This window comes from Embiotoca jacksoni, unplaced genomic scaffold (genome assembly GCF_022577435.1).
Source record: "Embiotoca jacksoni isolate LCO1_2020_lvr unplaced genomic scaffold, fEmbJac1.0.p SCAF_79, whole genome shotgun sequence".
Lineage (NCBI taxonomy): Eukaryota > Metazoa > Chordata > Actinopteri > Embiotocidae > Embiotoca > Embiotoca jacksoni.
Genome location: NW_027185435.1, coordinates 294,583 through 322,500, shown reverse-complemented (window position 1 = coordinate 322,500; position 27,918 = coordinate 294,583). Strand labels below are relative to the sequence as shown.

Genomic DNA, 27,918 nt, shown 5'->3' with positions numbered 1-27,918 from the left:
AGGAGACCGGACGCACCGATAAACGGACTCCCGTCACAAAACCGACACCAGCACTTCCGGTCTGCCCCTTCACAATAAAGCCAACTGAGCGCGGCACCGTCTGTCTAAAAGATTGAATATAAAAGTGTGTCATTTGCATTCAGAGAGAATGACGTAGCATCAATCTCCGTTTAGTGGCTGTAATCAGATGTGTCTGAGCTCCTATCAGCTTTTATAATGTTATACCATACTGTGCAAGTTATAGTTTATAACCACGTCTGTCCGAAAAGTGCAGCTATTGTCATTGTTAACACATTCATTTTTATTTTTCAGTTTCAATCATAAATAAAAGGCCTCCTGTCGTATATATTCTATTTACTGCTTCAGGTGAAGTTAAAAACTGGACTCAGAATGAGCTCAATAGGATTTGGTGGTCAAAGGTCACTGTGACCTCAAGAAACATGGTGGCCTATAACTCAAGAATCCATACAGTTGCTATGACGACACCTCACATAATAATGTGTAACAGGATGAAATGATGGCATTTTTTTATCGAAAAAGGGTCAAAGGTCAGTGTGACCTCATCATTCAGCTCCATCACACATGTGGAGCTTCTCTGCAGCAACATCCAGGTTTGAAGCATCGTCTGTTGTCATGGCAACATCTTTGAGTTCTGTCAGCGTCAGATATACGGTACTAAAGGTCGACAGCACAGATGTTATCCGAGTCTGGACAGACGTGAAGGGAGACGGTTGGAGGATGAAACAACCGAGAGGTGCTAATTCTTTTACTGGAGAAATTACATTCAAAACTGATTTTAGTTTAATCAGAACTGGTGTCAAGTTTATATGAGAAAGTGTTTTATTTTAAGTACAACAGATGTAAAACTATTCCTAAATACATTTTCAGAGATAAAACTGTGTCCAAGACAAAAACAGAGACAAGTAGTTTCCCTTTGTTTATTTAGGAAAATTTGATCAAGAGTACAAAATTGTGTTAGAAAATATTCGTACTTTCTCTACATGACATATTTGAAATGGTCTTAAAAACCACCATCACATCTGTTGACAAAGCACGAGACAAAAACAAGGTAATTCTTCATTGATGAGTTCATGATTGAGACGTCATTAAAACACACATTGAGAGCGGTTAGTGGGAGCGTTGTTCTGTCATGTACAATACCAGGATGAAAACAAGAAAAAACAAGAAAACTAGTCCTTCTGAGACAGAAATATCCTCTGATATTATTTAATCATGAGGTTCATCTGAAAAGATCAATTTTAGAAAACTCCTGAGCTACGTTGGTCCATCTTTAATATCACATATGTCCAGTTTAAATTCCCTAACATGCAGTACACCGGCGGGTCCACCAGAGGGCACTGTGTCGGTGTCTGAGGTTCAGGAGAACATCAGTGGCTGGATTCAAATATGCCATTTCATGAAAGTAACTGTTCAATACATTCGTTTATAAAAGTAACTTTTACACAAAAGAAATCCACGTTGTCGTCACGGTAACGTCTGGAGGACATGTTTCACTGAAGTCCCTCCAATGAACACAAAAGAAGAGTAAAAACCTCTGAAGTATAAAAACTATCGTATCAACACTTTTTAGTACTTTTAATGTATTAGAAGTACTGATTTCTTAGCACTTCATTAATTATCAAATCAGCATTCAAGTAATTATTCTTCTCTGAAAATGTCAAAACTTTCAAATAAAACCAAAGAGACAGGAAACAGTAGAAGAAGAAGCTTTCAGCTGCAGAGGAAATAATTGCACGTCGATAATTATGAGCGAACAGCTGCAAAACCGTCAACGAGACACTTCTGTCCTTCAGGTGGAAGACGCTCCACAGGACGTCCAGTCGCACACAGGACGGGGATGGCGGGGGAGATAGACGAGAGACGAGAGACGAGAGACGAGGAACAGAAGAGGACTAAACCAGCTTCTCATTTTCTTCCGTTGACGGTAACGTTTGTCAGCTAAGCTAACAGGCTAACATTAGCTCCATGAGTTGTGTTCGGTTCCTAAAGAGTTCAGGACTCAAAGAGGGGAAATCCTGTCGGTGACCTTTAACCCCCGAGCACTGGACATCACTTCCAGATCATGCAAAGCGTGTGCGGAGAACTCCAAAGCTCGACAGCCCAGGTTAAGATTCCCGAGCTTTGATTGGACAATCACTGCTCAGGGGCGGGGTTTAAGACTTGGCCACTTCCTGGTCAAACTGCTGCAAGGACACTTCACCAGCTGTTCCTGCTGCTGGAGTTGTTGGCGAGCTTCAGTCTCTTGACCTCGCGGAGGACGTGGTCGGCCGTCCTCAGCTTCTCCATGGCCTCCGCCAGCAGGTCCTCCGGCCCGCCCCCCCCAGACCGGGACACTCTCCTCAGGAGGTCCTCTGTCTCCTCCATCTCCAGCGCCACTTCGGTCTCAAGTTTCATGACATCATCACCGGGAGCTCGGCCCTCCCGGCCCACCGGACCGCAGCGCGCCGAGTCCGACACCAGGTCTCCGATGGAGGCGGACCGGGCCTTGGCCGCGGGTTTGAGAGGAGGGTTTGGCTTGGAGGTCCGGCCCGGGAGCACCGGGGGTCCGACCGGAGGCCCGGGGGCGGCGTGGGCGTTGTCGGAGGTTTGAATGTCGTCCTCGTCGGCGTCCAGCGCGTCCAGACCGGCGCGGCTTCCTCTCAGCGCCGCCGTGGAAGCCGCCAGCATGTCTTCGCTGCCGGAGCCTTCGCTGTCGTCGTCCGAGTGCCGTCCGCTGTCCACCGACTTCTCCTCCGCCTTCTGCTCCGCCTTCTGCTCCGCCTTCTGCTCCTTGTGGCAGAGCAGCGGACTGATGCCGAGCAGCTCGTCCACAGAGACGACCCCCGAGGCGGCGTCGCCCTCGGGGAACGCCTCCTCGGCTCGGACGTCCGAGGTGGAGTCCGGTCCCTCGCTGGGCTCGCTGCTCGGTTCTGCGTCCACCGGACTCCGAGGAGGACCGGGACTCAGCGGCTCATCGGCACATGTCTTCTTTATGTCGGAGAGCTCGTCCTCAGCGCCGGGACTCTCGGGTTCGTCATCTCTGACAGGAGGCGGAGCTTCGTTAAAGATGGGCCGGTCCGACTCGTCCTCCTCCGTGGTACCCCGAGGCTCCACGGCCGGCTGCGCTGGCTTCTTGTCTTTGGACGGCGGGGGGGGGAGGGGGAGCGTTGGGCCCGGACGGCAGGGCCTCGGTGAGGTTGCTGATGGAGCTGCTGGGTTTGTTGGGGGGGGTCGGAGGGGGACCCGTCCTCTTCCTGGTATCAGGACCGTCAGAACCCGGGTCGGTTCGGGGCTCCTCCTCCTCTCCAGCAGGTGAAGCGGCGAGCTTGGCTTCTTTGGACGGAGGTGTCGGCGGCTTCAGGATCTGAGAGACAGAACATCTAATTAATGGGCCGCGCTGTGAGAAGAGAAAATAAAATGATGAGTCATCGTACCGACCTTCTTCTCTGGACCGGCGCCAAGCTCGTCCTCAGCCGCTAAACTGGGTTTCGCCTCTTTGATTGGCGGCATCGGAGGTTTGATGACCTGTTTCTGTGGACTGACCTCTGACCTCTGACCTTCCTCCTCAGCCTTCGGTACCACCGGTTTGGTGTCGGACCGTGGCGTTGGGACCGCGCCGGCCTCTTTCGGGGTTTCAGTGCCGTCAACACTGGCATCACGCGTCCCGTTAGGCATGACGGCATCTTCAAGATCCAGATCCAAACGCAGGATCCCGTCAGACGACACGTCGGCGACCTGTCGAGGAACTTTAACACGTTAAACTGAAGGAACTCCGTCAACCTCCTGTCACGGTTGTTTGGTTCACTGTTCACTTACTGTCAATCAAAGTCAACACTTCCTGCACAGATGTTTCACAATAAAAGCCCACCACACAGGGAGGGGACAACAAATGTGTTGACTTTTATTGAAAGTAACTTGGATTTAAAAACTAACTGGAATGAACCAGATTCCTCCTGAGACCTGGAGGAAGAACAGGTTTTACCATTTATAATGATTTACATTGTTTAAGAACTGTGATTGAAAGAAACATGTTACAGCAAAAAAACATGTCCAATCTATTATTATTCTTTTAAATCATCTGTCTCCTGAGGAGGACATCAGGTCTCACAATTATATTTTATTATATTTCTGTTGAATTTTTTTTTCATGTAAAGAACATTGTCAGGATTTTTGTCTGCTCCTCTATTTGGTCCCCAATCACCTCTCCTCATGTTTTCTGTCAGTCCCTTGTCTTTGTCTTTGTTATTGTGTCCCCATGTGTTCTGTGTCCTCCTCTCCCCGCCTCCTGTCACCTCCCGTGGCCACGCCCCTCACCGGTCTCAGCAGCTGCCACCACTCTCCCCTGATCACCACCTGCAGGTGGCTCATTTCCCTGATCACCTCCCGGGACTATGTGCACCCTGGTCCTGCAGTCGTCTAGTGTCGGTCCAGACTGCCAGATACTGCCAGTCTGTTCTGGTTCCTTCTGCTTCCAGTCAGTGCTCCCAATCTTGGCTGATTGTTGACGCTAAGCAGGGTCAGGCCTGCTTACTACTTGGATGGGAGACTGTCTGGGAGTACCAGGTACTGCAGGACTACCAGTCGGAGCCAGTGAGTCTCTCCGTCTGTCCCCGGTCCTGCTCCAGTGCCGTCATCTCCCGCCGGCTGTCCTACCAGCTGTCTGTCCTGTGACTGTATTTTGAACTTATACCTGAGTCTGTGTGCCTGCGTTTAGGTCCTGTTACACCTCACCTCATAACACCCATAAAAACAGTTAAATGAAGGAGACGTCAAAATCACATCTGACAGTGAACCCTCGTCTGTGAACACACCTCTTTCATGTGGATTCTGGTCGGCGGTCGCCGGTTCCGGTTCCCTTTGGGTCTCGTTCGAGTAACGTGTTCTAAATTACTGCCGTCATCGACCTTCACCTGAAAACAGAGAAGTGCGTGAAGCTGGCGTGTGTGTGTGTGTGTGAGCTATATATCTAGATCTAGATCTATATCTAGATCTAGATATATAGATATAGATCTAGATCTAGATCTAGATATAGATAGCGATAGATAGATAGATAGATAGATAGATAGATAGATAGATAGATAGATAGATAGATAGATCTAGATCTATATAGATCTAGATCTAGATCTGGATCTAGATATAGGTCTATATATATATATATATATAGATCGATCTAGATCGAGCTAGATCTATATCTATAGCTATATATCTATATAGATATATAGCTATAGATATAGGTGTGTGTGTGTGTGTGTGTGTGTGTGAGTGTGTGTGTGTGTGAGTGAGAGTGTTTGTGATATAGATGTGTGTGTCTAAGACCTCATCGAACACTTTGTTCTTGGCCCGGTTGATGCCGTCTCTCAGAGCTTTGATCCAGGCCTCCTTCTCCTCTGCAGTCTGAGTCTGAAACTTCACATCATGGACCTGTTGGTCACGGGAAGAACAACACACATGTCAGCTCATGATCTCAGTGACACGCTACTGTTTATAGAAATCTTTTAAACGGCTCTCTGACTTTCTACCAGTCAGTTTTCCAGAACAGGAACATGGAGAATCAAAGTTTCTTCATCGGCCTCCAAAGCTTCAGATCTGCTGATATGATCGTCTCAGATTCATGAATTAATGTTCAACATTGAGTCGTGTCGTTAGTTCTTCTTCCAGTTTAACGTCCGTCCTCCTGCTGAGGAGGAACACGTCTCTTCTGGTCCAGCAGTGAAAACCTCTTTATTTAAACAACAATTGTGACTAATGAATAGAAGAAGATGGGCAACGTGTTAATAGAAGTTATGTTAGGAAACAGTTTCCACTGTAAGACACCAGAACCGGGTCTGGACCGCCTGCGGACCGGGCCTGTGGTTCTGATGGCGCTTCTGTCTGTCTGGCTTCACTCAGCACACAGAGCCTGAGCTGAGCAGGGTTACCGCGGAGACGGCAGGAGGCCACCAAGTAGCTGTGCACATCCTGGTTAGACACACACGCACACACACACACACACACACACGCACGCACGCGCGCGCACACACACACACACACACACACACGCACGCACGCACACACACACACGCACACACACGCACGCACACACACACACACACACACTCACACTTCATTCCCTGTGAACAACCAGGAGAAACAAGCGACCACCAGACCCTCACAGTTCTAATAGAGTTCAACTCACTAAATAATCCTCTGGAGGAACTTCTATGTTTTTAATTTCACTTTATTCACAAAATAAAAACAGAACGGAAACCAAAACACTCTCAGAAGACCGTCCGCACATGTAACGTACAGTTGTTGCCACGGTAACCACGTAGAAACAGTGCAATGAATGCACGAGTACTGTACCGAACAACACTGACATCCCTCTCTCACTTCCTGTTTATGTTTCATGGCCACTCAGACCAGCAGGTGGTGCTGTGATTTATAATATTATTAATAATAATAATATATATAATATAATATCAATGTTTACTGCTCATCTTTCTGACCCTCTGATGAATGTGTGTCCAGTATTCATTTAAAAAAACAACCTCTGACATGGTGTATTATTACATTAAGAAGAGACCCTAAAGCAGATACTCTTTCCTTCTGGTATAAGCCCCGCCCACTGAAGCCACAGACACTCCTGTCCAGAATCTCATTGGCTGTACAAAGTGTCAATCAGTGCTAAAGTGATTCTGACTGGATGTGACACCTCCGCTCCATGCAGACTATGATTGGCTGTTGAAGGCTGAGGCTGTGGAAGCTGCTGTTGGTTCAATGAGATGTCAATCAAAGTGGCAGCTACTGCTCACGATGTAGAAAATGAAGAACACCTGCGGGAAGTTTGAGATGATGCAGCAGCAGATGGTTTGTACTGATGGATGTACTGGACTGGATTTATTGGACCTGGGCTGACTGAACCGGACCGTTTGGACTCTGAGACTTTACAGGTGAGTTGTTTCACTACTGTACTCGTCTGTTTGTCTGACAGCTGTTCACCAAACCTTAAAATGGTTCATATCAGTCGAATCACAAGAATCTTAGCGAGTGGGCGGTCCGAACGTTGTGTGGCTGAAAGGTCGATGAATGGATATCAGATTACGAAAGAGAAGATGGATTGAGATCTGTTAAACCCAGACGACATACTTCCTTTAGTCCACTAACTAGTAGTTCTCCTCCATGTCAGGACTCTGACTGTGTAGAGTCGTGTTGTTTCAAACCACACTGACAGGAAATGACCTCATCATGTGAACACATCAGCCTCCAAAATATCTGCAGCTTTAATTTTACCCAGAATTCAGTGTTTTTGTGTCCTCTGTCTAACACTCAATAAACACTGATTCTTCTGTCCAGCAGCAGCGGAGAACAAACACTTTCCCTGCGTTCCAGATCACAAACTGTTTCTTTTTGCTTCAGCAGACTGCAGCTTCCTTTAAAAAGCATCTACTGATGCATGAAGTACGTAAACAACCGGGACATTTGTAGTAAAAAGAAAAAGGATGTGATTTAGAAGAAGTAGGCTTCAATTTAATGCCTCTTCTTCTTCTTCCTGTTGTGGGCGGAGCATCAGCGCCATAAACTGTCGATGTGAAGTCTCTTCCGCTGTGCAAAGGATTATGGGTCAGAACAGCTGGACTAGCATGCTGACCTGCAGACTGTAAAATACGACCAGATGTAGTAGAACATCCTGGTACTTGTGACGTCCTACGTACCATACTACAGTATGTACGTATTGGGGCATATTGAACCTGTTTCTGGCGGACTAAATTGTTTGGAAGTATTAATACTGGAACGCAGGGTTTGTATTCAGCAACAGCTGCAGCTTCCTCATACACTTTAATTAGAAAATCCTTAATGTCGGTGGCCCCGCCCCCTCTACTAAGCCAGTGAGTGTAGCTCCGCCTCTCATATCCTCTGACTCCGAGTGTTACTGATATTTGTTGGTTAATCACATGGCTGATATGACTGAATTGTATATATATTATTGAACTACTGCGCCTTTAAAATACTCATTGCTTTATTTTATATCTTAACTCTTTTTTTGTCTAATAATTTCATGCATTTTATTTCTTTTCTATATCTTTAAATGTTTGTTTATGTCTGTTTTAATGTGAAACACTGCATGTCATTTTCTTTCTTTAAAGCACTTTGAGCAGCATTACTTTGATAAAAGGTGCTTATTATTATTAATATTATAGGATGCTGCTGTGTCTCCTTCCCCTCCAGCTCACCTTGTTTCCACACTTGGCTGATCGTATCAGAATCAGTCTCTGCTTCTTCATGAAGGTGCTCTTCAGCTCGTGACATTTCTCATAGTTTTCCAGGTCGAGTCTCTCCAGGCAGCTCTGAAGGTCCTGCAGCACGAACAGCAAGTTACAGGATGCATTTAGTTCTTAGCACCTCCTCAGGTCCTGCAGGAGACACTCGGGAGACACTCGGGAGATCTGTGTGAAATGGCACAACAGAAAGTACCTGGTCTTCATACACCACCACCTCCGTCTTCTCCACATGGACGTAGCGCTCCTTGTAGCTGGCCAGCAGCCTGCCGGGGGCCTTCTTCACCCAGCCAGCTTTCCCCAGGAAGGGTTCTCTGATCTGGGGGGCCGCCGCCTCTTTCACAGCCTGCAGGGAAGCAGAGGGACGAGGTCACGGCCACAACACACCCATAGCACAGTATCGATACCTGCTTGATCCTGAACAGGGTCACGGGGGGGCAGCAGCCTGTCTGCCTCTCTCTCCTCAGGTGTACCTGTCTGTCTCTCTCTCCTCAGGTGTACCTGTCTGTCTGTCTGTCTCTCTCTCCTCAGGTGTACCTGTCTGTCTGTCTGCCTCTCTCTCCTCAGGTGTACCTGTCTGTCTCTCTCTCCTCAGGTGTACCTGTCTGTCTGTCTGTCTCTCTCTCCTCAGGTGTACCTGTCTGTCTGTCTGTCTCTCTCTCCTCAGGTGTACCTGTCTGCCTCTCTCTCTCTCCTCAGGTGTGTCTGTCTGTCTCTCTCTCCTCAGGTGTACCTGTCTGTCTGTCTCTCTCTCCTCAGGTGTACCTGTCTGTCTGTCTCTCTCTCCTCAGGTGTACCTGTCTGTCTGTCTCTCTCTCCTCAGGTGTACCTGTCTGTCTGTCTCTCTCTCCTCAGGTGTACCTGTCTGCCTGTCTCTCTCTCTCTCCCCTCAGGTGTACCTGTCTGTCTGTCTCTCTCTCCCCTCAGGTGTACCTGTCTGCCTCTCTCTCTCCTCAGGTGTACCTGTCTGCCTCTCTCTCTCTCCTCAGGTGTACCTGTCTGCCTCTCTCTCTCTCCTCAGGTGTACCTGTCTGCCTCTCTCTCTCTCCTCAGGTGTACCTGTCTGCCTCTCTCTCTCTCCTCAGGTGTACCTGTCTGTCTGTCTCTCTCTCCTCAGGTGTACCTGTCTGCCTGTCTCTCTCTCCTCAGGTGTACCTGTCTGTCTCTCTCTCTCTCCTCAGGTGTACCTGTCTGTCTCTCATCAGTTGTACCTGTCTCTCTCTCTCTCTCTCTCTCTCTCTCTCTCTCTCTCCCCTCAGGTGTACCTGTCTGTCTGTCTGTCTCTCTCTCCCCTCAGGTGTACCTGTCTGTCTGTCTGTCTCTCTCTCTCCTCAGGTGTACCTGTCTCTCTCTCCTCAGGTGTACCTGTCTGTCTCTCTAAGGTGTACCTGTCTGTCTCTGACTGTTTTTATTCCTTTTGACTTCTCATCAGCATTTTGTTTCTTTGTATCAGATCAATATGAAGTTTGATGATATTGTTTTTGTAAATAATAAAATAATGATAGTTATTATGTCTCTACATTAGATCGTAACAGATCCTCTGACAGACAGACGAAGTGTTCACGATGTGCTGCTGCCGAAATGAGCTTTAAGGGCCTCCGTATAAACAGCTGGATCTGATGATGTCACTGTTTGTATCAGGATATAAATAACCTGATGAGTCAGCATCATGCCTGTAAACAGCTGAAGACTTCAGCTCAGATCATGTGAGGACTTCTTCCTGTCTGAAATACTCACAGCTTTCATTTCTATTCAAAATCTGTTTTCATGTTAGAAATCTGATCATATCTCCTGCATCAGTCGGGGGAAGTGTGAGAAGTCATTTCCTACATTTAAAGCAGAAGTTGCTCTTTATTCACTTTTATTTTAATGGCCGCCGCTGTGCGCGTCGGTGGTTGATATGTTGTGCTTCACTTCTTCACAGATCGAAGGTACCTGACTGTTCATCACTTCCATCCCGACCTGACTGAAGGAACATGACAGCAGCTCACAGTTACATGAACAACACACCTGTTTCCTCAGGTTTGTGACTGGAGGACATTTATTCACCTGGACTCCACTACACCTCAAACAGAAACCTACTTCTCACTGTTGAACATTTATCAGATGGATGGATTATTTAAAGATTTTTATATATATATAAAAAAAAACAAAAAAACATTGGCTTCACCCCCCCCCCCCCCCCCCCCCCCCCACACACACACACACACAGAAACTCCAACATGTGCAGGTGTCTGCAGGACTCTCAGCCTTTGTTTCAGCTGGAGGAGCTTCTCCAGGATATCTTTTTGTCTGTTTGGGGATTAGGTGGGAGGTCATCTCACTGTTTTTCCACTTTCATTCTGACTGAAAGCAGCTGCAGAGACGCCGAGCAGGGAGGACAGAGAGACAGACAGAGAGACAGACAGACGAAGGGACACGGTGCTCTCTAGAAACAGCGATAGTGCAGCGAGGGAGTTCTCCATAGGAGCAGATATTCAGGCCTCACGTGGGTGAACATGGAAAAAGGAGGTGGACCTCTGCAGCGCTGACCGAGCCCTGAAACCCGGCAGAGAGAGGTTTCCATTACTCAGCCTCAGCTGGCTGCTGCAGCTCTGTGATATCACAGTGATGGTAATTCTGGACTCACACAGGAAGTCTGCTCAACACGGAGGCACAAACCTCACCACACCTCTCGCCTCCAGCTGCCGAGGTGTCATCTCCTCTGTGGTTCAGAGGTGAGAGCTAAAACGGACCGACCCGAGAACACGCCGGTCTCCGGTTGTGTTACCGGAGCAGCAGAAAGCAGAGCGAGAGGCAGACATGTGTTTCTGATGAAGCTTTAGGTCACTACACATCTGCCACTCTTTGGGTTTCACACCGAGCTGCCCTGCTTGGACTCGGGGAGCTCTCACTTCACCTCTGACCCCCGTTTTTAATGCCTAACCCTCCTCATATCCTATCCCACCCCGCTATGCCTAAATACTATAACAATAAAAAATATGAAGTAATTTAACAAAAACACAATCAGCCTGTTAAAATTGTCTTTAAACTACTTTCTAGCCTCGACTAAACTCTAAATGAAACCTCCTTAAACTAGAGCCACTGAGTACCGTCGGTGAGGATGGGGCTCTGCTCCGTGCAGCTCCGTCCTGGGGGGGCTGTCTACTGAGAAAAGGTCTAAACCACCAAACCATATAAAAGTACAGACTGGATATAAAACGCAGACTGGATATAAAAGTACAGACTGGATATAAAAGTACAGACTGGATATGAAACGCAGACTGGATATAAAACTACAGACTGGATACAAATCACAGACTGGATATAAAACCACAGACTGGATATAAAACCACAGACTTGCTATAAAAGTACAGACTGGATATAAAACGCAGACTGGATATAAAAGTACAGACTGGATATAAAATGCAGACTGGCTATAAAAGTACAGACTGGATATAAAACCACAGACTGGATGTAAAACCACAGACTGGCTATAAAAGTACAGACTTGATATAAAACGCAGACTGGATATAAAAGTACAGACTGGAAGTAAAACGCAGACTGGATATAAAACTACAGACTGGATATAAAAGTACAGACTGGACATAAAACTACAGAGTGGATATAAAATCTCAGACTGGCTATAAAATGCAGACTGGATATAAAAGTACAGACTGGATATAAAAGTACAGACTGGATATAAAACGCAGACTGGATATAAAACTACAGACTGGCTATAATATGCAGACTGGATATAAAATCACAGACTGGATATAAAAGTACAGACTGGATATAAAACGCAGACTGGATATAAAACTACAGACTGGATATAAAATGCAGACTGGATATAAAATCAGACTGGATATAAAAGTACAGACTGGATATAAAACGCAGACTGGATATAAAACACAGACTGGATATAAAACGCAGACTGGATATAAAACGCAGACTGGATATAAAAGTACAGACTGGATATAAAACTACAGACTGTATATAAAAGTACAGACTGGATATAAAAGTACAGACTGGATATGAAACGAAGACTGGATATAAAAGTACAGACTGGATATAAAACTACAGACTGGATATAAAACGCAGACTGGATATAAAAGTACAGACTGGATATAAAACTACAGACTGTATATAAAAGTACAGACTGGATATAAAACTACAGACTAGATATAAAACGCAGACTGGATATAAAACTACAGACTGGATATAAAACGCAGACTGGATATAAAACTACAGACTGGATATAAAACACAGACTGGATATAAAAGTACAGACTGGACATAAAACTACAGAGTGGATATAAAATCACAGACTGGCTATAAAACGCAGACTGGATATAAAAGTACAGACTGGATATAAAAGTACAGACAGGATATAAAACGCAGACTGGATATAAAACTACAGACTGGCTATAATATGCAGACTGGATATAAAATCACAGACTGGATATAAAACTACAGACTGGATATAGAAAGCAGACTGGATATAAAACTACAGACTGGATATACAACTACAGACTGGATATACAACTACAGACTGGATACAAATCACAGACTGGATATAAAACCACAGACTGGATATAAAACCACAGACTGGCTATAAAAGTACATACTGGATATAAAACGCAGACTGGATATAAAAGTACAGACTGGATATAAAACGCAGACTGGATATAAAAGTACAGACTGGATATAAAACCACAGACTGGATATAAAACCACAGACTGGCTATAAAAGTACAGACTGGATATAAAACGCAGACTGGATATAAAAGTACAGACTGGATATAAAACGCAGACTGGATATGAAACTACAGACTGGATATAAAAGTACAGACTGGATATAAAACTACAGACTGGGTATAAAACTACAGACTGGATATAAAACACAGACTGGATATAAAACTACAGACTGGATATAAAACGCAGACTGGATATTAAATCACAGACTGGATATAAAACCACAGACTGGATATAAAACCACAGACTGGCTATAAAAGTACAGACTGGATATAAAACGCAGACTGGATATAAAAGTACAGACTGGATATAAAACGCAGACTGGATATAAAAGTACAGACTGGATATAAAATGCAGACTTGATATAAAACGCAGACTGGCTATAAAAGTACAGACTGGATATAAAACCACAGACTGGATATAAAACCACAGACTGGCTATAAAAGTACAGACTGGATATAAAACGCAGACTGGATATAAAAGTACAGACTGGATATAAAATGCAGACTGGATATAAAATGCAGACTGGCAATAAAAGTACAGACTGGATATAAAACCACAGACTTGATATAAAACGCAGACTGGATATAAAAGTACAGACTGGAAGTAAAACGTAGACTGGATATAAAACTACAGACTGGATACAAAAGTACAGATTGGACATAAAACTACAGAGTGGATATAAAATCACAGACTGGCTATAAAACGCAGACTGGATATAAAAGTACAGACTGGATATAAAAGTACAGACTGGATATAAAACGCAGACTGGATATAAAACTACAGACTGGCTATAATATGCAGACTGGATATAAAATCACAGACTGGATATAAAAGTACAGACTGGATATAAAACGCAGACTGGATATAAAACTACAGACTGGATATAAAATGCAGACTGGATATAAAATCACAGACTGGATATAAAAGTACAGACTGGATATAAAACACAGACTGGATATAAAACGCAGACTGGATATAAAACTACAGACTGGATATAAAAGTACAGACTGGATATGAAACGCAGACTGGATATAAAAGTACAGACTGGATATAAAACTACAGACTGGATATAAAACGCAGACTGGATATAAAAGTACAGACTGGATATAAAAGTACAGACTGTATATAAAAGTACAGACTGGATATAAAAGTACAGACTGGATATGAAACGAAGACTGGATATAAAAGTACAGACTGGATATAAAACTACAGACTGGATATAAAACGCAGACTGGATATAAAAGTACAGACTGGATATAAAACTACAGACTGTATATAAAAGTACAGACTGGATATAAAACTACAGACTAGATATAAAACGCAGACTGGATATAAAACTACAGACTGGATATAAAACGCAGACTGGATATAAAACTACAGACTGGATATAAAACACAGACTGGATATAAAAGTACAGACTGGACATAAAACTACAGAGTGGATATAAAATCACAGACTGGCTATAAAACGCAGACTGGATATAAAAGTACAGACTGGATATAAAAGTACAGACTGGATATAAAACGCAGACTGGATATAAAACTACAGACTGGCTATAATATGCAGACTGGATATAAAATCACAGACTGGATATAAAACTACAGACTGGATATAGAAAGCAGACTGGATATAAAACTACAGACTGGATATACAACTACAGACTGGATATACAACTACAGACTGGATACAAATCACAGACTGGATATAAAACCACAGACTGGATATAAAACCACAGACTGGCTATAAAAGTACATACTGGATATAAAACGCAGACTGGATATAAAAGTACAGACTGGATATAAAACGCAGACTGGATATAAAACGCAGACTGGATATAAAAGTACAGACTGGAAATAAAACCACAGACTAGATATAAAACACAGACTGGATATAAAATCACAGACTGGATATAAAACTACAGACTGGATATAAAACGCGGACTGGATATAAAAGTACAGACTGGATATATAACGCAGACTGGACATAAAAGTACAGACTGGATATAAAACCACAGACTGGATATAAAACGCAGACTGGATGTAAAACGACAGACTGGATATAAAAGTACAGACTGGATATAAAAGTACAGACTAGATATAAAACGCAGACTGGATATAAAACTACAGACTGGATATAAAACGCAGACTGGATATAAAACTACAGACTGGATATAAAACACAGACTGGATATAAAAGTACAGACTGGACATAAAACTACAAAGTGGATATAAAATCACAGACTGGCTATAAAACGCAGACTGGATATAAAAGTACAGACTGGATATAAAAGTACAGACTGGATATAAAACGCAGACTGGATATAAAACTACAGACTGGCTATAATATGCAGACTGGATATAAAATCACAGACTGGATATAAAAGTACAGACTGGATATAAAACGCAGACTGGATATAAAACTACAGACTGGATATAAAATGCAGACTGGATATAAAATCACAGACTGGATATAAAAGTACAGACTGGATATAAAACGCAGACTGGATATAAAACACAGACTGGATATAAAACGCAGACTGGAAATAAAAGTACAGACTGGATATAAAAGTACAGACTGGATATGAAACGCAGACTGGATATAAAAGTACAGACTGGATATAAAACTACAGACTGGATATAAAACGCAGACTGGATATAAAAGTACAGACTGGATATAAAACTACAGACTGGATATAAAACTACAGACTGGATATAAAACGCAGACTGGATATAAAAGTACAGACTGGATATAAAACTACAGACTGTATATAAAAGTACAGACTGGATATAAAAGTACAGACTGGATATGAAACGAAGACTGGATATAAAAGTACAGACTGGATATAAAACTACAGACTGGATATAAAACGCAGACTGGATATAAAAGTACAGACTGGATATAAAACTACAGACTGTATATAAAAGTACAGACTGGATATAAAACTACAGACTGGATATAAAACGCAGACTGGATATGAAACTACAGACTGGATATAAAACTACAGACTGGATATAAAACTACAGACTGGATATAAAACGCAGACTGGATATACAACTACAGACTGGATACAAATCACAGACTGGATATAAAATCACAGACTGGATATAAAACCACAGACTGGATATAAAACCACAGACTGGCTATAAAAGTACAGACTGGATATAAAACGCAGACTGGATATAAAAGTACAGACTGGATATAAAACGCAGACTGGATATAAAACGCAGACTGGATATAAAAGTACAGACTGGATATAAAACCACAGACTGGATATAAAACCACAGACTGGCTAGAAAAGTACAGACTGGATATAAAACGCAGACTGGATATAAAAGTACAGACTGGATATAAAACGCAGACTGGATATAAAACGCAGACTGGAGATAAAACTACAGACTGGATATAAAACGCAGACTGGATATAAAATCACAGACTGGATATAAAATCACAGACTGGTTATAAAACGCAGACTGGATATAAAACTACAGACTGGATATAAAACGCAGACTGGATATAAAACTACAGACTGGATATAAAACACAGACTGGATATAAAAGTACAGACTGGACATAAAACTACAGAGTGGATATAAAATCACAGACTGGCTATAAAACGCAGACTGGATATAAAAGTACAGACTGGATATAAAAGTACAGACAGGATATAAAACGCAGACTGGATATAAAACTACAGACTGGCTATAATATGCAGACTGGATATAAAATCACAGACTGGATATAAAACTACAGACTGGATATAGAAAGCAGACTGGATATAAAACTACAGACTGGATATACAACTACAGACTGGATATACAACTACAGACTGGATACAAATCACAGACTGGATATAAAACCACAGACTGGATATAAAACCACAGACTGGCTATAAAAGTACATACTGGATATAAAACGCAGACTGGATATAAAAGTACAGACTGGATATAAAACGCAGACTGGATATAAAAGTACAGACTGGATATAAAACCACAGACTGGATATAAAACCACAGACTGGCTATAAAAGTACAGACTGGATATAAAACGCAGACTGGATATAAAAGTACAGACTGGATATAAAACGCAGACTGGATATGAAACTACAGACTGGATATAAAAGTACAGACTGGATATAAAACTACAGACTGGGTATAAAACTACAGACTGGATATAAAACACAGACTGGATATAAAACTACAGACTGGATATAAAACGCAGACTGGATATTAAATCACAGACTGGATATAAAACCACAGACTGGATATAAAACCACAGACTGGCTATAAAAGTACAGACTGGATATAAAACGCAGACTGGATATAAAAGTACAGACTGGATATAAAACGCAGACTGGATATAAAAGTACAGACTGGATATAAAATGCAGACTTGATATAAAACGCAGACTGGCTATAAAAGTACAGACTGGATATAAAACCACAGACTGGATATAAAACCACAGACTGGCTATAAAAGTACAGACTGGATATAAAACGCAGACTGGATATAAAAGTACAGACTGGATATAAAATGCAGACTGGATATAAAATGCAGACTGGCAATAAAAGTACAGACTGGATATAAAACCACAGACTTGATATAAAACGCAGACTGGATATAAAAGTACAGACTGGAAGTAAAACGTAGACTGGATATAAAACTACAGACTGGATACAAAAGTACAGATTGGACATAAAACTACAGAGTGGATATAAAATCACAGACTGGCTATAAAACGCAGACTGGATATAAAAGTACAGACTGGATATAAAAGTACAGACTGGATATAAAACGCAGACTGGATATAAAACTACAGACTGGCTATAATATGCAGACTGGATATAAAAGTACAGACTGGATATAAAAGTACAGACTGGATATAAAACGCAGACTGGATATAAAACTACAGACTGGATATAAAATGCAGACTGGATATAAAATCACAGACTGGATATAAAAGTACAGACTGGATATAAAACACAGACTGGATATAAAACGCAGACTGGATATAAAACTACAGACTGGATATAAAAGTACAGACTGGATATGAAACGCAGACTGGATATAAAAGTACAGACTGGATATAAAACTACAGACTGGATATAAAACGCAGACTGGATATAAAAGTACAGACTGGATATAAAAGTACAGACTGTATATAAAAGTACAGACTGGATATAAAAGTACAGACTGGATATGAAACGAAGACTGGATATAAAAGTACAGACTGGATATAAAACTACAGACTGGATATAAAACGCAGACTGGATATAAAAGTACAGACTGGATATAAAACTACAGACTGTATATAAAAGTACAGACTGGATATAAAACTACAGACTAGATATAAAACGCAGACTGGATATAAAACTACAGACTGGATATAAAACGCAGACTGGATATAAAACTACAGACTGGATATAAAACACAGACTGGATATAAAAGTACAGACTGGACATAAAACTACAGAGTGGATATAAAATCACAGACTGGCTATAAAACGCAGACTGGATATAAAAGTACAGACTGGATATAAAAGTACAGACTGGATATAAAACGCAGACTGGATATAAAACTACAGACTGGCTATAATATGCAGACTGGATATAAAATCACAGACTGGATATAAAACTACAGACTGGATATAGAAAGCAGACTGGATATAAAACTACAGACTGGATATACAACTACAGACTGGATATACAACTACAGACTGGATACAAATCACAGACTGGATATAAAACCACAGACTGGATATAAAACCACAGACTGGCTATAAAAGTACATACTGGATATAAAACGCAGACTGGATATAAAAGTACAGACTGGATATAAAACGCAGACTGGATATAAAACGCAGACTGGATATAAAAGTACAGACTGGAAATAAAACCACAGACTAGATATAAAACACAGACTGGATATAAAATCACAGACTGGATATAAAACTACAGACTGGATATAAAACGCGGACTGGATATAAAAGTACAGACTGGATATATAACGCAGACTGGACATAAAAGTACAGACTGGATATAAAACCACAGACTGGATATAAAACGCAGACTGGATGTAAAACGACAGACTGGATATAAAAGTACAGACTGGATATAAAAGTACAGACTAGATATAAAACGCAGACTGGATATAAAACTACAGACTGGATATAAAACGCAGACTGGATATAAAACTACAGACTGGATATAAAACACAGACTGGATATAAAAGTACAGACTGGACATAAAACTACAAAGTGGATATAAAATCACAGACTGGCTATAAAACGCAGACTGGATATAAAAGTACAGACTGGATATAAAAGTACAGACTGGATATAAAACGCAGACTGGATATAAAACTACAGACTGGCTATAATATGCAGACTGGATATAAAATCACAGACTGGATATAAAAGTACAGACTGGATATAAAACGCAGACTGGATATAAAACTACAGACTGGATATAAAATGCAGACTGGATATAAAATCACAGACTGGATATAAAAGTACAGACTGGATATAAAACGCAGACTGGATATAAAACACAGACTGGATATAAAACGCAGACTGGAAATAAAAGTACAGACTGGATATAAAAGTACAGACTGGATATGAAACGCAGACTGGATATAAAAGTACAGACTGGATATAAAACTACAGACTGGATATAAAACGCAGACTGGATATAAAAGTACAGACTGGATATAAAACTACAGACTGGATATAAAACTACAGACTGGATATAAAACGCAGACTGGATATAAAAGTACAGACTGGATATAAAACTACAGACTGTATATAAAAGTACAGACTGGATATAAAAGTACAGACTGGATATGAAACGAAGACTGGATATAAAAGTACAGACTGGATATAAAACTACAGACTGGATATAAAACGCAGACTGGATATAAAAGTACAGACTGGATATAAAACTACAGACTGTATATAAAAGTACAGACTGGATATAAAACTACAGACTGGATATAAAACGCAGACTGGATATGAAACTACAGACTGGATATAAAACTACAGACTGGATATAAAACTACAGACTGGATATAAAACGCAGACTGGATATACAACTACAGACTGGATACAAATCACAGACTGGATATAAAATCACAGACTGGATATAAAACCACAGACTGGATATAAAACCACAGACTGGCTATAAAAGTACAGACTGGATATAAAACGCAGACTGGATATAAAAGTACAGACTGGATATAAAACGCAGACTGGATATAAAACGCAGACTGGATATAAAAGTACAGACTGGATATAAAACCACAGACTGGATATAAAACCACAGACTGGCTAGAAAAGTACAGACTGGATATAAAACGCAGACTGGATATAAAAGTACAGACTGGATATAAAACGCAGACTGGATATAAAACGCAGACTGGAGATAAAACTACAGACTGGATATAAAACGCAGACTGGATATAAAATCACAGACTGGATATAAAATCACAGACTGGTTATAAAACGCAGACTGGATATAAAACTACAGACTGGATATAAAACTACAGACTGGATATACAACTACAGACTGGATATACAACTACAGACTGGATACAAATCGCAGACTGGATATAAAATCACAGACTGGATATAAAACTACAGACTGGATATAAAACCACAGACTGGATATAAAACTACAGACTGGATATAAAACGCAGACTGGATATAAAAGTACAGACTGGATATATAACGCAGACTGGATATAAAAGTACAGACTGGATATAAAACCACAGACTGGATATAAAACGCAGACTGGATGTAAAACAACAGACTGGATATAAAAGTACAGACTGGATATAAAAGTACAGACTGGATATAAAACTACAGACTGGGTATAAAACTACAGACTAGATATAAAACACAGACTGGATATAAAACTACAGACTGGATATAAAACGCAGACTGGATATAAAATCACAGATTGGATATAAAACTACAGACTGGATATAAAACACAGACTGGATATAAAACTACAGACTGGATATAAAACTGCAGACTGATATAAAACTACAGACTGGATATAAAAAGCAGACTGGATATAAAACTACAGACTGGATATAAAACACAGACTGGATATAAAAGTACAGACTGGACATAAAACGACAGAGTGGATATAAAATCACAGACTGGATATAAAACTACAGACTGGATATAAAACTACAGACTGATATAAAATCACAGACTGGATATAAAACCACAGACTGGATATAAAACGCAGACTGGATATAAAAGTACAGACTGGATATAAAACGCAGAGTGGATATAAAAGTACAGACTGGATATAAAACGCAGACTGGATATAAAACTACAGACTGGATATAAAATGCAGACTGGATATAAAACGCAGACTGGATATAAAACGCAGACTGGATATAAAAGTACAGACTGGATATAAAACCACAGACTGGATATAAAACCACAGACTGGCTAGAAAAGTACAGACTGGATATAAAACGCAGACTGGATATAAAACTACAGACTGGATATAAAACGCAGACTGGATATAAAATCACAGACTGGATATAAAATCACAGACTGGTTATAAAACGCAGACTGGATATAAAACTACAGACTGGATATACAACTACAGACTGGATACAAATCGCAGACTGGATATAAAATGCAGACTGGATATAAAATCACAGACTGGATATAAAAGTACAGACTGGATATAAAACACAGACTGGATATAAAACGCAGACTGGATATAAAACTACAGACTGGATATAAAAGTACAGACTGGATATGAAACGCAGACTGGATATAAAAGTACAGACTGGATATAAAACTACAGACTGGATATAAAACGCAGACTGGATATAAAAGTACAGACTGGATATAAAAGTACAGACTGTATATAAAAGTACAGACTGGATATAAAAGTACAGACTGGATATGAAACGAAGACTGGATATAAAAGTACAGACTGGATATAAAACTACAGACTGGATATAAAACGCAGACTGGATATAAAAGTACAGACTGGATATAAAACTACAGACTGTATATAAAAGTACAGACTGGATATAAAACTACAGACTAGATATAAAACGCAGACTGGATATAAAACTACAGACTGGATATAAAACGCAGACTGGATATAAAACTACAGACTGGATATAAAACACAGACTGGATATAAAAGTACAGACTGGACATAAAACTACAGAGTGGATATAAAATCACAGACTGGCTATAAAACGCAGACTGGATATAAAAGTACAGACTGGATATAAAAGTACAGACTGGATATAAAACGCAGACTGGATATAAAACTACAGACTGGCTATAATATGCAGACTGGATATAAAATCACAGACTGGATATAAAACTACAGACTGGATATAGAAAGCAGACTGGATATAAAACTACAGACTGGATATACAACTACAGACTGGATATACAACTACAGACTGGATACAAATCACAGACTGGATATAAAACCACAGACTGGATATAAAACCACAGACTGGCTATAAAAGTACATACTGGATATAAAACGCAGACTGGATATAAAAGTACAGACTGGATATAAAACGCAGACTGGATATAAAACGCAGACTGGATATAAAAGTACAGACTGGAAATAAAACCACAGACTAGATATAAAACACAGACTGGATATAAAATCACAGACTGGATATAAAACTACAGACTGGATATAAAACGCGGACTGGATATAAAAGTACAGACTGGATATATAACGCAGACTGGACATAAAAGTACAGACTGGATATAAAACCACAGACTGGATATAAAACGCAGACTGGATGTAAAACGACAGACTGGATATAAAAGTACAGACTGGATATAAAAGTACAGACTAGATATAAAACGCAGACTGGATATAAAACTACAGACTGGATATAAAACGCAGACTGGATATAAAACTACAGACTGGATATAAAACACAGACTGGATATAAAAGTACAGACTGGACATAAAACTACAAAGTGGATATAAAATCACAGACTGGCTATAAAACGCAGACTGGATATAAAAGTACAGACTGGATATAAAAGTACAGACTGGATATAAAACGCAGACTGGATATAAAACTACAGACTGGCTATAATATGCAGACTGGATATAAAATCACAGACTGGATATAAAAGTACAGACTGGATATAAAACGCAGACTGGATATAAAACTACAGACTGGATATAAAATGCAGACTGGATATAAAATCACAGACTGGATATAAAAGTACAGACTGGATATAAAACGCAGACTGGATATAAAACACAGACTGGATATAAAACGCAGACTGGAAATAAAAGTACAGACTGGATATAAAAGTACAGACTGGATATGAAACGCAGACTGGATATAAAAGTACAGACTGGATATAAAACTACAGACTGGATATAAAACGCAGACTGGATATAAAAGTACAGACTGGATATAAAACTACAGACTGGATATAAAACTACAGACTGGATATAAAACGCAGACTGGATATAAAAGTACAGACTGGATATAAAACTACAGACTGTATATAAAAGTACAGACTGGATATAAAAGTACAGACTGGATATGAAACGAAGACTGGATATAAAAGTACAGACTGGATATAAAACTACAGACTGGATATAAAACGCAGACTGGATATAAAAGTACAGACTGGATATAAAACTACAGACTGTATATAAAAGTACAGACTGGATATAAAACTACAGACTGGATATAAAACGCAGACTGGATATGAAACTACAGACTGGATATAAAACTACAGACTGGATATAAAACTACAGACTGGATATAAAACGCAGACTGGATATACAACTACAGACTGGATACAAATCACAGACTGGATATAAAATCACAGACTGGATATAAAACCACAGACTGGATATAAAACCACAGACTGGCTATAAAAGTACAGACTGGATATAAAACGCAGACTGGATATAAAAGTACAGACTGGATATAAAACGCAGACTGGATATAAAACGCAGACTGGATATAAAAGTACAGACTGGATATAAAACCACAGACTGGATATAAAACCACAGACTGGCTAGAAAAGTACAGACTGGATATAAAACGCAGACTGGATATAAAAGTACAGACTGGATATAAAACGCAGACTGGATATAAAACGCAGACTGGAGATAAAACTACAGACTGGATATAAAACGCAGACTGGATATAAAATCACAGACTGGATATAAAATCACAGACTGGTTATAAAACGCAGACTGGATATAAAACTACAGACTGGATATAAAACGCAGACTGGATATAAAACTACAGACTGGATATAAAACACAGACTGGATATAAAAGTACAGACTGGACATAAAACTACAGAGTGGATATAAAATCACAGACTGGCTATAAAACGCAGACTGGATATAAAAGTACAGACTGGATATAAAAGTACAGACAGGATATAAAACGCAGACTGGATATAAAACTACAGACTGGCTATAATATGCAGACTGGATATAAAATCACAGACTGGATATAAAACTACAGACTGGATATAGAAAGCAGACTGGATATAAAACTACAGACTGGATATACAACTACAGACTGGATATACAACTACAGACTGGATACAAATCACAGACTGGATATAAAACCACAGACTGGATATAAAACCACAGACTGGCTATAAAAGTACATACTGGATATAAAACGCAGACTGGATATAAAAGTACAGACTGGATATAAAACGCAGACTGGATATAAAAGTACAGACTGGATATAAAACCACAGACTGGATATAAAACCACAGACTGGCTATAAAAGTACAGACTGGATATAAAACGCAGACTGGATATAAAAGTACAGACTGGATATAAAACGCAGACTGGATATGAAACTACAGACTGGATATAAAAGTACAGACTGGATATAAAACTACAGACTGGGTATAAAACTACAGACTGGATATAAAACACAGACTGGATATAAAACTACAGACTGGATATAAAACGCAGACTGGATATTAAATCACAGACTGGATATAAAACCACAGACTGGATATAAAACCACAGACTGGCTATAAAAGTACAGACTGGATATAAAACGCAGACTGGATATAAAAGTACAGACTGGATATAAAACGCAGACTGGATATAAAAGTACAGACTGGATATAAAATGCAGACTTGATATAAAACGCAGACTGGCTATAAAAGTACAGACTGGATATAAAACCACAGACTGGATATAAAACCACAGACTGGCTATAAAAGTACAGACTGGATATAAAACGCAGACTGGATATAAAAGTACAGACTGGATATAAAATGCAGACTGGATATAAAATGCAGACTGGCAATAAAAGTACAGACTGGATATAAAACCACAGACTTGATATAAAACGCAGACTGGATATAAAAGTACAGACTGGAAGTAAAACGTAGACTGGATATAAAACTACAGACTGGATACAAAAGTACAGATTGGACATAAAACTACAGAGTGGATATAAAATCACAGACTGGCTATAAAACGCAGACTGGATATAAAAGTACAGACTGGATATAAAAGTACAGACTGGATATAAAACGCAGACTGGATATAAAACTACAGACTGGCTATAATATGCAGACTGGATATAAAAGTACAGACTGGATATAAAAGTACAGACTGGATATAAAACGCAGACTGGATATAAAACTACAGACTGGATATAAAATGCAGACTGGATATAAAATCACAGACTGGATATAAAAGTACAGACTGGATATAAAACACAGACTGGATATAAAACGCAGACTGGATATAAAACTACAGACTGGATATAAAAGTACAGACTGGATATGAAACGCAGACTGGATATAAAAGTACAGACTGGATATAAAACTACAGACTGGATATAAAACGCAGACTGGATATAAAAGTACAGACTGGATATAAAAGTACAGACTGTATATAAAAGTACAGACTGGATATAAAAGTACAGACTGGATATGAAACGAAGACTGGATATAAAAGTACAGACTGGATATAAAACTACAGACTGGATATAAAACGCAGACTGGATATAAAAGTACAGACTGGATATAAAACTACAGACTGTATATAAAAGTACAGACTGGATATAAAACTACAGACTAGATATAAAACGCAGACTGGATATAAAACTACAGACTGGATATAAAACGCAGACTGGATATAAAACTACAGACTGGATATAAAACACAGACTGGATATAAAAGTACAGACTGGACATAAAACTACAGAGTGGATATAAAATCACAGACTGGCTATAAAACGCAGACTGGATATAAAAGTACAGACTGGATATAAAAGTACAGACTGGATATAAAACGCAGACTGGATATAAAACTACAGACTGGCTATAATATGCAGACTGGATATAAAATCACAGACTGGATATAAAACTACAGACTGGATATAGAAAGCAGACTGGATATAAAACTACAGACTGGATATACAACTACAGACTGGATATACAACTACAGACTGGATACAAATCACAGACTGGATATAAAACCACAGACTGGATATAAAACCACAGACTGGCTATAAAAGTACATACTGGATATAAAACGCAGACTGGATATAAAAGTACAGACTGGATATAAAACGCAGACTGGATATAAAACGCAGACTGGATATAAAAGTACAGACTGGAAATAAAACCACAGACTAGATATAAAACACAGACTGGATATAAAATCACAGACTGGATATAAAACTACAGACTGGATATAAAACGCGGACTGGATATAAAAGTACAGACTGGATATATAACGCAGACTGGACATAAAAGTACAGACTGGATATAAAACCACAGACTGGATATAAAACGCAGACTGGATGTAAAACGACAGACTGGATATAAAAGTACAGACTGGATATAAAAGTACAGACTAGATATAAAACGCAGACTGGATATAAAACTACAGACTGGATATAAAACGCAGACTGGATATAAAACTACAGACTGGATATAAAACACAGACTGGATATAAAAGTACAGACTGGACATAAAACTACAAAGTGGATATAAAATCACAGACTGGCTATAAAACGCAGACTGGATATAAAAGTACAGACTGGATATAAAAGTACAGACTGGATATAAAACGCAGACTGGATATAAAACTACAGACTGGCTATAATATGCAGACTGGATATAAAATCACAGACTGGATATAAAAGTACAGACTGGATATAAAACGCAGACTGGATATAAAACTACAGACTGGATATAAAATGCAGACTGGATATAAAATCACAGACTGGATATAAAAGTACAGACTGGATATAAAACGCAGACTGGATATAAAACACAGACTGGATATAAAACGCAGACTGGAAATAAAAGTACAGACTGGATATAAAAGTACAGACTGGATATGAAACGCAGACTGGATATAAAAGTACAGACTGGATATAAAACTACAGACTGGATATAAAACGCAGACTGGATATAAAAGTACAGACTGGATATAAAACTACAGACTGGATATAAAACTACAGACTGGATATAAAACGCAGACTGGATATAAAAGTACAGACTGGATATAAAACTACAGACTGTATATAAAAGTACAGACTGGATATAAAAGTACAGACTGGATATGAAACGAAGACTGGATATAAAAGTACAGACTGGATATAAAACTACAGACTGGATATAAAACGCAGACTGGATATAAAAGTACAGACTGGATATAAAACTACAGACTGTATATAAAAGTACAGACTGGATATAAAACTACAGACTGGATATAAAACGCAGACTGGATATGAAACTACAGACTGGATATAAAACTACAGACTGGATATAAAACTACAGACTGGATATAAAACGCAGACTGGATATACAACTACAGACTGGATACAAATCACAGACTGGATATAAAATCACAGACTGGATATAAAACCACAGACTGGATATAAAACCACAGACTGGC

General features: G+C 39.9%; 2 protein-coding genes and 1 long non-coding RNA gene across 9 annotated transcripts in view; 1 reads left to right on the top strand and 2 right to left on the bottom strand.

Moving 5' to 3' along the window:
• ankdd1a (ankyrin repeat and death domain containing 1A) overlaps positions 1-139 on the bottom strand; it is a 119,736-nt gene extending 119,597 nt beyond the window's left edge. For all 7 annotated transcript variants that reach the window (XM_069177974.1, XM_069177977.1, XM_069177976.1 and 4 more), the window contains exon 1: positions 1-139. This exon is cut by the window's left edge and continues 78 nt beyond it. In XM_069177974.1, coding sequence (XP_069034075.1) covers positions 1-139 — 139 coding nt within the window.
• The window catches only part of LOC138215698 (uncharacterized), a 115,938-nt gene extending 115,594 nt beyond the window's left edge, over positions 1-344 (top strand). Inside the window, exon 3 of the long non-coding RNA XR_011179753.1 lies at positions 1-344. This exon is cut by the window's left edge and continues 520 nt beyond it. This is a non-coding gene — a long non-coding RNA (uncharacterized lncRNA).
• A 586-nt stretch (positions 345-930) lies between these two features.
• Positions 931-27,918, bottom strand: part of plekho2 (pleckstrin homology domain containing, family O member 2) — a 73,450-nt gene continuing 46,462 nt past the window's right edge. Inside the window, 7 exon segments of the mRNA XM_069177983.1 lie at positions 931-3,102; positions 3,104-3,364; positions 3,439-3,735; positions 4,812-4,910; positions 5,317-5,421; positions 8,211-8,333; positions 8,452-8,601. Coding sequence (XP_069034084.1) covers positions 2,218-3,102; positions 3,104-3,364; positions 3,439-3,735; positions 4,812-4,910; positions 5,317-5,421; positions 8,211-8,333; positions 8,452-8,601 — 1,920 coding nt within the window. The 3' untranslated portion in view covers positions 931-2,217.